Source organism: Homalodisca vitripennis, chromosome 2, assembly GCF_021130785.1.
Source record: "Homalodisca vitripennis isolate AUS2020 chromosome 2, UT_GWSS_2.1, whole genome shotgun sequence".
In the NCBI taxonomy this organism is placed as follows: Eukaryota; Metazoa; Arthropoda; class Insecta; order Hemiptera; family Cicadellidae; genus Homalodisca; species Homalodisca vitripennis.
Genome location: NC_060208.1, coordinates 3,789,892 through 3,806,142, shown reverse-complemented (window position 1 = coordinate 3,806,142; position 16,251 = coordinate 3,789,892). Strand labels below are relative to the sequence as shown.

Sequence of the window (16,251 nt, the reverse complement as noted above, 5' to 3'; positions counted from 1 at the left end):
AACAATTACTATTATATTGAGAAATGTTCAATAAAATACATACCGTATCCAACACAAATGTTTTGAGAAGCCTCTGTTTTTTCATGGAAAATTTAATTTAGTACTTATAACAGAAAATTTGGATTACAGCAGCAAATTTAATTACCAGTGCCAGATGATAATGTTATGTACGTCTGTAGATTGACATAGAATTTTACAGGAGTAAAAACATTGGCACCTGATACCTTGAGCACGAACGTTATTCCCTAACAAGAAAATGTAGAGGCTGTACAACCAACGCATTTCCTGCCTTCCTCTGTACACTACAATAATACTTGACTAACTATAGTAGAGTAGATTAACCCTTCACTACCGGTTAACCATATCTTGACCGCTATATATAACATAATAGGTTATTAATAAATACAATCTAAAATTAATGAGTACAACAGCCACTCTGATTTAAATTTAAAAAAGTTTTTCTTGTTTTTAAAAAAATAGTTTATTGTTTTTTTTTTAGTATGTAAATATAAAAAATCAGGGTAACTCCTGATAAATTTATTTTTTTTTAAAATGAAAACATAGCTTCCCTTGCAGAAATTTAAAAATACAGAAGTGTAATGTTATTCCTTTACTAAGAATCTGACACATCTACTGTCACAAGTCGTTGGTCCCCAGGTTAAGTGTAAGAGAGGGCTTCTTAGTCGTAACTTTGCCAGGTAAAATAGGAAACTATTTACTTTACATTCACTATACTATGTTTATCTTAGTTTCTTGTTAAAATCATTTTTAAATTAATATAATGTACTATATACTATAAATAACTAAGCATTATGAAGGTAATTTGATTTTTTTTACATTTACCATTGTTAATATTGACATGAAGAATCAATAACACTACATTCTAACCTAGATTGTAATGATGAGTTAGGTTAGTATCTATATGAGCAAGAGATCACATTCAAGATCTCAAAACGTAGTGTGTTTGTAATTCAATTTGTTATCACTGAAAAAATGTTATCCTTTCATTATCAAAAACAAAATATAAAGAAAAAAATGTCATTTATACTATATTTATTACCATGACATAAAATATTTTCTATAATATTATCACAACATATAATGATAAAATCATTGTCTGAAGCACAAAGGACTAAACTCACTTGCACCCCACATCACCTCATACTCCATTATCTTGAAATTTTCTTATTTCTAACTTTTTAAATCTTAAATATACTATGAAATGAAATGAAACGAAAATTCTTTATTCCTTCTGCAATATTGCACTTCATGCATCATATAATGGTAGGAGTATACTCGACCATCCTACACAGTTTCGATGGCCGGCAATCAATTATCAGTCACTACTTTTATGACACTGAGAATTGGCATTCGGCCTCTGTAGTGTTATCACTTTATTTGTTTACAAACTAAGGTGGACAATCTTAAACGCTTCTTATTAATATAAAATTAAGCAACCAAAACGCTTTTAATTACTAGCGCATAATTACTAGAACAATTAATTATACACACTTATCAAATACTGCTACTTTCGTAGTTTATTTATTTTATTTTAACCCATGAAACCTAAATTTTCCCTATACTCTATATACAACCTTTTCAGCACTCACATATACATTCAGAAATGTTTTATTCAATTATATCTGTTAATTGTTTGGTTTCCTCAGAGTTCATCAGCCATTTTTTCATGTGAGCTTTAAATGTTTTATTAGATTTACAATTTTTTATATCAATTGGTAACATATTAAAACACTTTGGGCCTAAAAAACAAACGATTTTTTTAAAAAAAGATTTTTTAACTTTTGGTTTTAAAATTGCTTTGTTTTTTACGTTCCGCGTCATGTACGTATGCTTATATAAATGTTCTGTTCTATTGTTTCTGCTTCTTTTGAAAAAATGTGTAATACTTTATAAATAAATAAATGTTGGAGTGGTAAAATATTCAGCCTTCGATAAAGAGGAAAAGATGATTCTCTCTTGTTTTTATATAAAATTATACGCAAAAATTGGTTTTGAGTTCCTCTAAGTTTTCCTATTGAATTTTTAAAAGCTTCTCCCCAGCAGTGAGTACCATATTGCAACCTAGAATGTATAAGAGCAAAATATAAAGTCCGTAATAGATTGCGTTAAATTTATTCCTTATATAATAAAATTTCCTAATTTGACACTTTAAAGAATTTTGTATATATTCAATATGTTTTTACCCATGACAATATACTATCTAAAAATACTCCTCGGTATTTAAAATGCTTAACTGTCTCAATTTTCTCGCATCTACATATGTTTGTTTAATTACAATCAAAATCATGAAAAGTTATATCATTAATAAACTTAAAATCTCTTAAATTAAAATTAACTACTTTAGTTTAAGATACATTTACAATCATTTTATTTTGAACACACCATAACTTCAAAATGTTTAAGTCTTGTATTATACATTGCCATATCTCCTCTTCGCTTTCATTAACATATAATAGAACTAAATCATGGGCAAAAGCATAAATTTGCCCTTTGAATGGTTTTCAGCAAATCATTAATATAAATCAAGAATAATGTGCTCGAGAGCACAGAGCCCTGTGGCACACCTTTTTCAACTATTTCTGGATTACTATAACAGTCTTTAATTTTTACAATTTGTTCTCTGTTTGAAAGGTATGTATTAAACCAGCTGTGCGCCACTCCTCTTATTCCAGCATGTTCTAATTTAGAAAGTAAAATAGTTTGGTCCACCAGGTCAAATGCCTTATTATAATCGATAAATAATGCAGATGCCTTTTCGTCAAAATTGATGTTATTATATAAACATTCTACGAAAACTGAAAGTGCATCTTCCGTTGATTTTCCCTTCGTGAACCCAAACTGGTTTTCGTTAAAAAAGTGTTTACTGTTTAGGAAACTAAGAAGCCATTTTTTCATAATTTTCTCTAATATTTTAGAATTTATCGGTAGAAGGCTAATAGGTCTCAAGTTGTCTAATTTTATTGAATTAGGCTTCTTCACTAAAGGAACCACAGTACTCTTTTTAAAATAAGTTGGGAAATGGCCTGACTTAAAACTTAAATTAAAAATATGCTCAAGTACCGGTGCAATACTATGACTGATTTGTTTAGTATCCAGACCGTGATTTCTTGTTTTTAAAATAAGTTGGGAAATGGCCTGACTTAAAACTTAAATTAAAAATATGCTCAAGTACCGGTGCAATACTATGACTGATTTGCTTTAGTATCCAGACCGTGATTTCTTGTTTTTAAAATAAGTTGGGAAATGGCCTGACTTAAAACTTAAATTAAAAATATGCTCAAGTACCGGTGCAATACTATGACGGATTTGCTTTAGTATCCAGACCGTGATTTCTTGTTTTTAAAATAAGTTGGGAAATGGCCTGACTTAAAACTTAAATTAAAAATATGCTCAAGTACCGGTGCAATACTATGACTGATTTGTTTAGTATCCAGACCGTGATTTCTTGTTTTTAAAATAAGTTGGGAAATGGCCTGACTTAAAACTTAAATTAAAAATATGCTCAAGTACCGGTGCAATACTATGACTGATTTGTTTAGTATCCAGACCGTGATTTCTTGTTTTTAAAATAAGTTGGGAAATGGCCTGACTTAAAACTTAAATTAAAAATATGCTCAAGTACCGGTGCAATACTATGACTGATTTGTTTAGTATCCAGACCGTGATTTCTTGTTTTTAAAATAAGTTGGGAAATGGCCTGACTTAAAACTTAAATTAAAAATATGCTCAAGTACCGGTGCAATACTATGACTGATTTGTTTAGTATCCAGACCGTGATTTCTTGTTTTTAAAATAAGTTGGGAAATGGCCTGACTTAAAACTTAAATTAAAAATATGCTCAAGTACCGGTGCAATACTATGACTGATTTGCTTTAGTATCCAGACCGTGATTTCTTGTTTTTAAAATAAGTTGGGAAATGGCCTGACTTAAAACTTAAATTAAAAATATGCTCAAGTACCGGTGCAATACTATGACTGATTTGCTTTAGTATCCAGACCGTGATTTCTTGTTTTTAAAATAAGTTGGGAAATGGCCTGACTTAAAACTTAAATTAAAAATATGCTCAAGTACCGGTGCAATACTATGACTGATTTGTTTAGTATCCAGACCGTGATTTCTTGTTTTTAAAATAAGTTGGGAAATGGCCTGACTTAAAACTTAAATTAAAAATATGCTCAAGTACCGGTGCAATACTATGACTGATTTGTTTAGTATCCAGACCGTGATTTCTTGTTTTTAAAATAAGTTGGGAAATGGCCTGACTTAAAACTTAAATTAAAAATATGCTCAAGTACCGGTGCAATACTATGACTGATTTGTTTAGTATCCAGACCGTGATTTCTTGTTTTTAAAATAAGTTGGGAAATGGCCTGACTTAAAACTTAAATTAAAAATATGCTCAAGTACCGGTGCAATACTATGACTGATTTGTTTAGTATCCAGACCGTGATTTCTTGTTTTTAAAATAAGTTGGGAAATGGCCTGACTTAAAACTTAAATTAAAAATATGCTCAAGTACCGGTGCAATACTATGACTGATTTGTTTAGTATCCAGACCGTGATTTCTTGTTTTTAAAATAAGTTGGGAAATGGCCTGACTTAAAACTTAAATTAAAAAATATGCTCAAGTACCGGTGCAATACTATGACTGATTTGCTTTAGTATCCAGACCGTGATTTCTTGTTTTTAAAATAAGTTTGGGAAATGGCCTGACTTAAAACTTAAATTAAAAATATGCTCAAGTACCGGTGCAATACTATGACTGATTTTTTGCTTTAGTATCCCAGACCGTGATTTCTTGTTTTTAAAATAAGTTGGGAAATGGCCTGACTTAAAACTTAAAATTAAAAATATGCTCAAGTACCGGTGCAATACTATGACGGATTTGCTTTAGTATCCAGACCGTGATTTCTTGTTTTTAAAATAAGTTGGGAAATGGCCTGACTTAAAACTTAAATTAAAAATATGCTCAAGTACCGGTGCAATACTATGACTGATTTGTTTAGTATCCAGACCGTGATTTTCTTGTTTTTAAAATAAGTTGGGAAATGGCCTGACTTAAAACTTAAATTAAAAATATGCTCAAGTACCGGTGCAATACTGATGACTGATTTGTTTAGTATCCAGACCGTGATTTCTTGTTTTTAAAATAAGTTGGGAAATGGCCTGACTTAAAAACTTAAATTAAAAATATGCTCAAGTACCGGTGCAATACTATGACTGATTTGCTTTAGTATCCAGACCGTGATTTCTTGTTTTTAAAATAAGTTGGAAATGCCTGACTTAAAACTAAATTAAAAAATATGCCAAGTACCGGTGCAATACTATGACTGATTTGCTTTAGTATCCAGACCGTGATTTCTTGTTTTTAAAATAAGTTTGGGAAATGGCCTGACTTAAAACTTAAATTAAAAATATGCTCAAGTACCGGTGCAATACTATGACTGATTTGCTTTAGGTATCCAGACCGTGATTTCTTGTTTTTAAAATAAGTTGGGAAATGGCCTGACTTAAAACTTAAATTAAAAATATGCTCAGTACCGGTGCAATACTATGACTGATTTGCTTTAGTATCCAGACCGTGATTTCTTGTTTTTAAAATAAGTTGGGAAATGGCCTGACTTAAAAACTTAAATTATAAATATGCTCAAGTACCGGTGCAATACTATGATGATTTGTTTAGTATCCAGACCGTGATTTCTTGTTTTTAAAATAAGTTGGGAAATGGCCTGACTTAAAACTTAAATTAAAAATATGCTCAAGTACCGGTGCAAAACTATGACTGATTTGCTTTAGTATCCAGACCGTGATTTCTTGTTTTTAAAAATAAGTTGGGAAATGGCCTGACTTAAAACTTAAATTAAAAATATGCTCAAGTACCGGTGCAATACTATGACTGATTTGTTTAGTATCCAGACCGTGATTTCTTGTTATTTAAAATAAGTTGGGAAATGGCCTGACTTAAAACTTAAATTAAAAATATGCTCAAGTACCGGTGCAATACTATGACTGATTTGTTTAGTATCCAGACCGTGATTTCCTTGTTTTTAAAATAAGTTGGGAAATGGCCTGACTTAAAAACTTAAATTAAAAAATATGCTCAAGTACCGGTGCAATACTATGACTGATTTGTTTTAGTATCCAGACCGTGATTTCTTTGTTTTTAAAATAAGTTGGGAAATGGCGCTGACTTAAAACTTAAATTAAAAATATGCTCAAGTACCGGTGCAATACTATGGACTGATTTGCTTTAGTATCCAGACCGTGATTTCTTGTTTTTTAAAATAAGTTGGGAAATGGCCTGACTTAAAAACTTAAATTAAAAATATGCTCAAGTACCGGTGCAATACTATGACTGATTTGTTTTAGTATCCAGACCGTGATTTCTTGTTTTTAAAATAAGTTGGGAAATGGCCTGACTTAAAACTTAAATTAAAAATATGCTCAAGTACCGGTGCAATACTATGACTGATTTGTTTAGTATCCAGACCGTGATTTCTTGTTTTTAAAATAAGTTGGGAAATGGCCTGACTTAAAACTTAAATTAAAAATATGCTCAAGTACCGGTGCAATACTATGACTGATTTGTTTAGTATCCAGACCGTGATTTCTTGTTTTTAAAATAAGTTGGGAAATGGCCTGACTTAAAACTTAAATTAAAAATATGCTCAAGTACCGGTGCAATACTATGACTGATTTGCTTTAGTATCCAGACCGTGATTTCTTGTTTTTAAAATAAGTTTGGAAATGGCCTGACTTAAAACTTAAATTAAAAATATGCTCAAGTACCGGTGCAATACTATGACTGATTTGCTTTAGTATCCAGACCGTGATTTCTTGTTTTTAAAATGTTTAATTATATCCAGGATTTCTTCCTGGTCAGTTCTATAGAGTTGAGGTTGTATCGCTGCTGACCCAAGCGCCGGCACTGGGAAGGTTAGCTGTCAGCTGATTAGCTGTACTGGCGAAATATTTGTTTACTTCCATACTGATAAGAGTTGGATTATCAATTACAATGCCGCTGTCTAGTTCTATTTGACCCAACTCGCCTTTACTCCTATTTCCTGTAATTTGATTTATAATTTTCCATTGCTCTTTACTATTACCACTGTATTTATTTAACAAGTTAGTATAATACGAATTCTTAGTTAAATCTATTTTTTGTTTTAACCTTTCAAGGTAATTTTTGTAATATCTTTTAAGATTAATATCGTAAGGCCTATTCAATGTGGCTTTATATAAACTGTTCCTTTTCTTAACTGCATATAAAATGTGTTTGTTCATCCACGGACTTTTCATTTTGGCCCTAGCTAAATTATTCGGTACTTCCATTACATACGTATTATTTTCTATACATGTCTTTAAAATCACATAAAAACTTTCAACACTTAAATCTGATATCAGGAGGACCTGAAGCAGTATATGAGTAGTCATAGCCATAATGTTCTTCTGAGTTAATTATTTATGTGACAAAATGGAAACTTGTGTTGTGTAACATATTATGAAGAAAAATTGGGTAATATGTAAAGCAAGTGCTCATGTGGACAAGTACTACTGCAATGTCAGTGTGGTGGACGTATTGCAAGTGGAGAAACTTGGCACTCATCCTCAAATATATATAAACATTAATACTATTATATACATCCGCCCAGTTACTCCTAAGAATATCATTACTTACGTTGTTATAATTCACAAAAGTTTTACTTTTATTTATTAGTGCTTCCCTATTTACGTGTGACGTATTTTTATCATATACGAAACTTAGGGCTAATAAAAAATGATCTGATATTCCTAACTGAAAAATAGCTATTTCAAACATTTTTACAGATTTGTGTCTAATAAATATGTAATCAAGACATGACTGCAAGTTATGACCTATTCTCGTAATTTGTTTTATCATGGGTATAAAACAGTTGTTGCTCATAACATATATGTATTTTTGTGGGTCTGGCTTATCTGATAATATATATTTATATTAAAATCTCCTATTACTACAGAGTTTACTTTTAAGAGTTTTAATTTATCTTCTAATTCAACTAAAAAATCTTGTTGTGTGTATTCGTGCAGTCGATAAATAGCGGCTATTGAAAATGGAATGTTACTTATTTTAATGTCCACAATGACACAGTCAGCAGTGGTCATATTGCAGTCAATAAACTTAGCACTTAACTTATTATCTATGTAAACGATAACACCTCCTGCTGCACACTCGTCATTACATTTACTATACATTTTATAGCCTGGTAGGTGATAAAATGGAGTCTCTTCACTCTTTATCCAAACTTCGGTAAATATAATAATGTTAATTTCTTTTGTAATAGTTTTTAATTTTGCCTCTAACATATAGAATTTATTCCTAATACTTCTTACATTCCAATGAATTATTTAATGCACTATAAATGGTTTTAACAATATCTAGTTAATGGTTTATATTTTATAGTGGAAATAAGAGTGGAAAGAAATGTCCTTTAATGTTAGTTCATGTCCGTCACGGACTTCCCTTGCAGACTACATGAATGCACTGAAAAACTATGTTTATCTAGTTTATTTTCTTGTAATTTGAGTATAAATAAAGAAATTTTATTGTGAAGTATGTATATGAGTAACATATATGACATGGCAGATGTTCTACGGATTCTACTCGGGACACTCAAGACAATCCGAAGAAAGACAATTGACGGCCTCAATGTGTGAGAGAGGATATTACAATGTGTGCGTTGCGACGTGGCATTTCTTCTGTAAGCCCTTGAACAAGTCAAAAATTCACCATTCTGAGTACATCACATCATGTCCTACTAAAACTACTGCAACTACAGCACAAATCTCTCCTTAGACTACCTCCTGAGGTCAAGCCACACTGTTGTTCTGTTTAGGTTACCGCATCAAGTGAAATAGAGGCTAAAACCTATTTCAGTGTAATTAACCATTTCATTTACAGTACAACTAAGTAATAACTCTGTTTTATTTTAATCTCAACATCTTTATAGATATCAAAAGACAAAGAAATCTCACTTTGATAACATCTTTAAAGGTTTGTTTATTCCTTTGTTTTCTGCATTAATAGTTTTAAATAATATAACCAATAGTAGTTGAAAAAGTAAAATTGTATGTTATTTAATACTTGCTAAAAATGTCTCCAGTAAACTTAAAATCAATAATGGATTAAAGGTTAAAAAATAAAGCTTTAAAATATCAAAATAGTTTATTTATTATATATACAGTATATAAAAATAAATATTATGCACATTTATGTAAAGGCAGACTGATTTATTCAAATAAAACTGACCAAAAATGTATAGGTCCAAATCATTGTATTTATAAACACAAATAAAAATACAATATTCCTAACTATGACATATTTTATTGGAATGAGATGGTAAACAAAACATTAATAAGGCATTTTAATGGAAATAACAGGATATCACATAATACACCTACACATTTCTACAAAAATAAACATGTTTTAATTTTCAACAAAGTAAATTTAGTACAACTTTAATTCACAAAAAAAAAATAACCGAACATTTTTTATAAATACAACGTTACAACAAAGAGTCATATCACTTCAGAATGTCATATGAGGTATTAAATCTCGGAATTTCGCAAAAAAACAAACTTATGATTTAATATGCTACTGAGAAAAAAAAATAAATTGGCATATTTTTATTGACATATGCCATTGTTGTTTCAGAAAAATTATTGAAACACAAAAGCTTTTAGTTACTTTTGATAACTAAACGTTGACAAATGTCCATAACATTTATGTCATCCTTTTAATCATCAATTATAGGTTTTGAAAAAAAATTGTACATTTGTATTCTTATACAAAATATACGTCAGAAAATGTACCTTCCCTTTTTATCCTTCCTGAGAAAACGTACAATAAACAATTACAAAAAACAAATTTTTCTTCATAGATTTAAATACAAATAACAGTTGAGTGTATGCCACCGGGATCAGTACGTCTGACCTAGCTCTGTAGGCGGCTGCTGTGCCGGTTGATATGCACTCTGAGGATGTCTGCTCGGTTGAACCTGCGGCTGCACAGGTGACACGTGAACTGACGCTGGGCTGTAGCGGTAGCCGCGCACTCATAGCGCTGGTGTCTTTGCAAGCAGTACAACACTGCGTAGCTGCGTCCACAACCATCGCACCTGAATGGCTTTTCTACAACAGAGTAACATGATCAGCTGATTGGGACAACATCAAGTATAAGAGTGTATATGAGCCAACTGTCCCTCTCTGAGAGATACACAGGTATTCTTACTGAGAACTCTTTTTATCCCCTGAAGAAACTGTAATGACTATTAATGCTTTGGAGGAAGCCATAATACTTTTTTAACTATTTTACAAGCAACCTCGACAGTAAAAAATGAATTTGTCAAAACCAAAACCTTTTGACCTCTGCCTTATCTTTGTTAACCCAAAGGATGACTAAACGTATGCAAAATTCAATAAAAGAACACTAATAATATTTTGAAAAAGAAAAAAATATTTTCACTGTGTTCTCCTATATAAAACAATATTAAAAACCAACATAAAAACTGTTCGGATGTTGATACATTTTATATTAACTGCTGCTAATAATGATATCTAGCACACTTCTACACATCTAACTTAAAGACAGTTCAATTATTTAAATGTCACTTAAATTTAAAGAAATGTTTTCATAAAAGGATGCCTATCAATTTAGATAGGTATATTAAAATTTGAAAAAGTTAAAAGTCCACTTAATATTACACCTTTTTAATACTAAAATTAATTATCTTATTTAAAAAATAATTTGTAAATTTCATTTTGTGAAAAATACCAATCAGAAAAAGAAAACAAATTACATGCGGTACAAATTATAAATAGTTTTTTTAATTTTTACTCTAAAGAAGTGTGTAAAAGTTAACATATTTCTTGCATACAGAACAAATTTTAGGTGGAGTGTGGTATTTCACTTCATCCAATTAGCAATTACATTAAGCCAATAATAAAGACGAAAAATCAGTGGTTAATTTACAACCTGTTTTCCATTAACTTTTCAGCTCAGAACCCTTTTACAACCCCTATTGATATATAATAAAATAATCAATAATGACCATTTATCAAGTAGTGTAGATATCATCATGCACAGAAGTGGTTATGATAAATAGAAATAAAAACTTTAACAAGTAACCTATGTTATTATAGTTTGATTATTTGTTTTTATTTTACTTTGTTAATTTTTACTCTACGTGTGCTTGATGATGGATACACTTTATTCTCAATATACATAGTGCAAATAAATAATAAAAAAATGTTGAGGGTTTTTTATTTTTGTTAAGTCATTTATAAAAAATGTTCAAATTATAATGTAATAAATTGGTTTTGTTACTTTTTGATAATCACCATTCACTAAACCTAATGTGAAACATAAAGAGGCACGCACATAAATGTACATTTTCTATAATATTCCCACATTTTTGCGTAGTCCTTACTAGTCAGTCATCATTCTACAATTATATAAAAATACTAAACAATATAAACAATTCATGATATTTACAAAATGAAAAGTACTACCATATTTTGGTCTCTGAAGTTCAACTTTTTAAGCTAATGAATCCTCATTCTTGATATGCTTTATTTCTTAAATCTTGATTATAGATTAGGAACACACTTCTGGAATAGTTAACAGGTACTTGTTTATAAACTTACAGATGAGCTGTTGGATTTTAAATTATTTATTCTATTGGCTGATGCAAATATCGAACTGTCATAACAACTACATTCCACAGACAAATTTTTATTGAAATTAATTGTGTCATAATTTTTATTTAAATACAAACTGAGGTCCACAAAAATACCATGTACTATTGAAAAAAGGAACTTTTTTCTTTAAACAAATCTGAAAACACATTGAATTAATTGAGAGATTTAGATACCTTAATAATGGATTGAAAATCAGTAATTAGTAAAAAAAAACTACATTTTTGTTTACAATTTCAACATTATACTAAATTATGATACTGCAACAATGAAACAACATAATGGTAAACTTTAATATAACCAACAATCTAGTTTTCTACAAAAGTCATATAAAAATCGTCATGTATAATTTTAGATGGCCTGAACCTAAAATTATACATCACTTATACATCTCTTTACGGCACCGATCATGTTGCTGTCTTAAATGCTGACATATAAAAAATATTCTTGTAACTGAAATATAATCGATATTCATAAGCAAATTACTAAATTTAAAAGCAAATAAAAGTTATAATAGAAATAAAAGGGCTATAAAAATAGTTATTTTCTTGAACTGTCAATTTCAAACCATAAACAATAAAAATTTGTATTATTCTGAAACATTTGCATCAAAACTTGTAAGTTGACACAACATAAATGTAAACAAATTAAATAATACTAAAACTCTCTAAAATTGCGGTACCGGTAATAAATAAAGTCGTTTGTTTGTATTTCCACTTACCTTTATCGCCAACACTCACCTTCCAACGTATTACAGAATCACCACTGAACTCGAGATTCTGCGATGTGACTCGGCCACTCGACAAGGGAGATGGCGACTGTGAGCAGGTGAAACACAGAGGTTGTGGAATGCAGGGTGGATCAACTCGGCGGCACACTGTGAAAGGTGTTATGAGGAAGGAAGACAATGAGGGTCGGGTCAAAGTCATATAGATCTGTAGAGGACAGTGGGTTATAGTAAAACAGTATTTGGGTTATGAGGATTTAAGTTTATCAGGAACTTCAATACGTACGCTCGCATAGATACAGTGCATATTTAATGTTTGTAAACTCAGAGAGCCTTAAAATGAAATTGTTTTAAGTAAAAAAATCCTCAAAACTCATATATGATAATTTTATATAGAAATCATTGCCAAATTCATCAGACCACGTGTTTACTTGTAGCAATCAGGAATCTATACTTTTAACATTATTTTTGTATTTGTTTATTTATTTAATTTCTATTAAACCCCTATTAAACATATTTTAAAGTAACCAGACAACTGTTCTGAGTCATGTTCAATTTTTAGTTGGTCTTTTCACAGTATTAAATTTTAATACTTTGTTCAAAATCTTTTTTAATGGTAATTTATGGCCAATTTAAAATTGAGTTCCAAGTTCGGCTCAAACTGAACAAATATGACATGGTACTCTACTAAGATTATCCTAATACAATTTAAAGTGATAATATAAAGAATTTGTATTCCTTAAAAATAAAATATTTTTGCACACATAAGAAACAAATGGTCCAAATTGGGTTTAGTTTCCCTAAACCTTAAAGTTTTGTGGAAGCTTTAAAATGATGCTTACTAAAATATGTTGTGATTTAATCATTTAAAGTTAGGAGAAGGGAAAACTGTACATTCTAGTATAATGAATTAAGGTTCCCCTAAACCTGAAGAATCATCCACAAACAAAATAATTGATTTATTAAAAAAGTTGACTAAAACCATTATAAGAGCATGGATTGATACTGCTTGCTGGGCACATTCAGCTAAACTCATGAGGACGATGATGAGCACTTATTCAACATTTTATGGTACTTTCTATAGCACGGAAACCAGATAATTGAGGTTCTTTTTGTGGGTTGAAATTATCAAACATATGACGATTTTTTTAAATTTATGGTGCAGACAGAGATAATTATGTGAGGCATCAAATGTTTCAAGTTCAGAACAAGTTGGAAGACACGATTCTCGTTGATGGTGAAAATTATTGGATTGTAATTATCTCTAGATAAGAGATGCAGCTACTTAACCAACAAGTCTATTCAAATTTCATGGAGGATAAAAAAAAATAGCACACAATTTTTTAGGAACAATTCTTCATAGAAAAGTTAACTTTCATTCATGCAAAACACATCATTAGCAGTAATATCTGAATTGTAATAACCTTGCCCTTGGCTAACAGCATACGTATGATTCATGTACATGTACAGTGTAATTCTTAATGTTTAGTACACTATGAACTAAGAAAACATACTCAAAGTCATATCTTTATCTTTGGCTACATAAAATAAAGACCTTTCCCATTCAATTCACACAGACTTATTATTATTTGTAAAATAGACATATTTTTTAAACAGAATTTCAGATATTCTACTGAATCATGAATTCTACTCAACTATATTACATTACATACTAATGCACTTACCTTGTTTTTTATTTAATTTTATTAATAATAATTATTATAGACAACCTAGCATTATTTGCCTAATAACACTAATAAATTTTAATACTAATTAGTTAAAACCATAATTGTACGTGTATCCTTGTATTCATAAAAATATAAATAACACAAAGCAACTATATTTAAATATAATCAATCACCTCATAAATTAATAATATTTAGTCTAAATATTTCATTATCCAAATAAAAGTTATATTTGTCAATCTACCTTAACATAAAATTAACTTTTACTTAAATGGCTACATTAAATAAAGTGTTTAATAAATATAGCTATAGCTAAGACATAAATAAAAACTACTTATTAACTATATATAAAAATATACTTACTTTATTTGTAAAGGCTGTTTACATGTCTTCAATTTATATCCTCTTGGCATATTATTCAATGATATATTAACGTTTTTAAACAAAATAACTAGTAAACACTGAATCTCATCAATGCTGGATTAGTCAAATAATAACAGTTCCAAAACTGTTTAGTTACAGTTATTTGCGGTACCCCCGGATTAAATTTTAATTCACAGTGATCCCGGATTAAATTTTTATTTTTGGTGTCCCGGATTAAATTTTTATTTTCGGTGCCCTCAGATTAAATTTTTAATATCACTGTTCGTTTTCTGAAATCTTTTTAAAATACATTTAATGTTATTTCAGAATAATTTTGTAATTTTCTTGGCTAAAACTTCATTTAATAAGGTCTAATACACGGTTATCTCGGCCATGAAATACAAGAATTCAATAATTTCGTGTTTTATCATTCTTATCACGCTAAGAAATCAACTTATCACAATATCCATGTTGCCTTCAGACAAACATTTTCAAAATCTACCAAATCATATTTTTTACATTTACACCAACATGTAATATTAACTGCGGCAAATAACTGAACATTATATAAAAATGTGGAATACGTCTGAAGTAAAATTCTGTAATGAAGGCAACATTTCACTTGAGTACACTCTCAATACCACCTGACGTTTGGACTGGATAAAATTGTATCTGTGTATTGAACCACTTAGTTTGTACACTAGTTGTAACATGCTCCTTGTATTTCAACCCTCGTAAAATATTAATTGAGCTTTGCACAAGGACTATATTAAAATGTAAAATAAAATTCCACTTACCTTAGGCATCAAAATCTGTTAAAAGTTGACAAAACTCCAAATAGCCCTAATTATTTGAAATAATGTCCACAAAAACACTAGCCTAAATAGTTTAAATATGACAAAAGTTATTGGTCAACGACTAGTATAATAATGTGGAAGAAACATGAACCACTGCTTACTAGAATTCTGATGCTTGGTGAATAGACTAACATAATAGTAATCATTTTAGTAATATATAGTATCAGTTCAACAATTTTATACTTGAAACCATTTCAGGAACGTTTAAGCCTTGCCCAACATTATAATAGTTTGTAGTAATATATAGTATCAGTTCAACAATTTCATACTTGAAAACCATTTCAGGAACGTTTAAGCCTTGCCCAACATTATAATAGTTTGTAGTAATATATAGTATCAGTTCAACAATTTTATACTTGAAAACCATTTCAGGAACGTTTAAGCCTTGCCCAACATTATAATAGTTTGTAAAATGGTGGTTTTCATAAAGCAAGTCAAAGGAAAATTTTTTTCAAATATATCTAATTAAATGTTATTAAAAAATGTTTTATATGAAATCTGCAACAAATTTCTTAACAAAAAATACAGATTATTTTTTTAAATTTACTTCAGGAGCTGAAATAAACAGCCTTGGCTGATAGAAACTCATTTCTCTTTAAAGAACGAAAGAAAATATGTTTACCTGTAATCAATATCATAAAACAATGCACAATAAATTATTAAGTTGAGATATTTCTATAAATAAAATGAGGTAAAGTAAATGACTGTTACAATCGTTAATACTGTTGGAAACCAAAATCAATTTACTATCTGACCTACAGACCATTGTTTACATCAATAACGTGTGTATTGTGCCTAAAACCCTGTAAGAGAACAGACAATGTACATGCAAGAACTTTGTGCAAAACTCAATAACGTCAAATG

General features: G+C 29.8%; 2 protein-coding genes across 4 annotated transcripts in view; both read right to left on the bottom strand.

The window, feature by feature from the left end:
* LOC124356067 (longitudinals lacking protein, isoforms A/B/D/L-like) overlaps positions 1–16,251 on the bottom strand; it is a 288,880-nt gene that overhangs the window by 196,607 nt on the left and 76,022 nt on the right. The window lies entirely within an intron of this gene.
* On the bottom strand, positions 9,210–14,339 carry LOC124356068. The gene is made up of 2 exons (XM_046807236.1): positions 12,496–14,339; positions 9,210–10,189 (listed from the first exon to the last, which is right to left on the bottom strand). Exons 1-2 carry the CDS (start codon positions 12,682–12,684, stop codon positions 9,881–9,883), a joined length of 498 nt encoding a protein of 165 aa, XP_046663192.1. The 5' UTR covers positions 12,685–14,339; the 3' UTR covers positions 9,210–9,880.

Excerpts from the sequence above, each read along its gene's own strand:
- LOC124356068 (XM_046807236.1), bottom strand. The coding sequence starts at position 12,684 with ATGACTTTGACCCGACCCTCATTGTCTTCCTTCCTCATAACACCTTTC. Across the intron at positions 10,190-12,495 it reads ATTCTGTAATACGTTGGAAG|AAAAGCCATTCAGGTGCGAT; the intron begins GTGAGTGTTGGC and ends ACTCTGTTGTAG.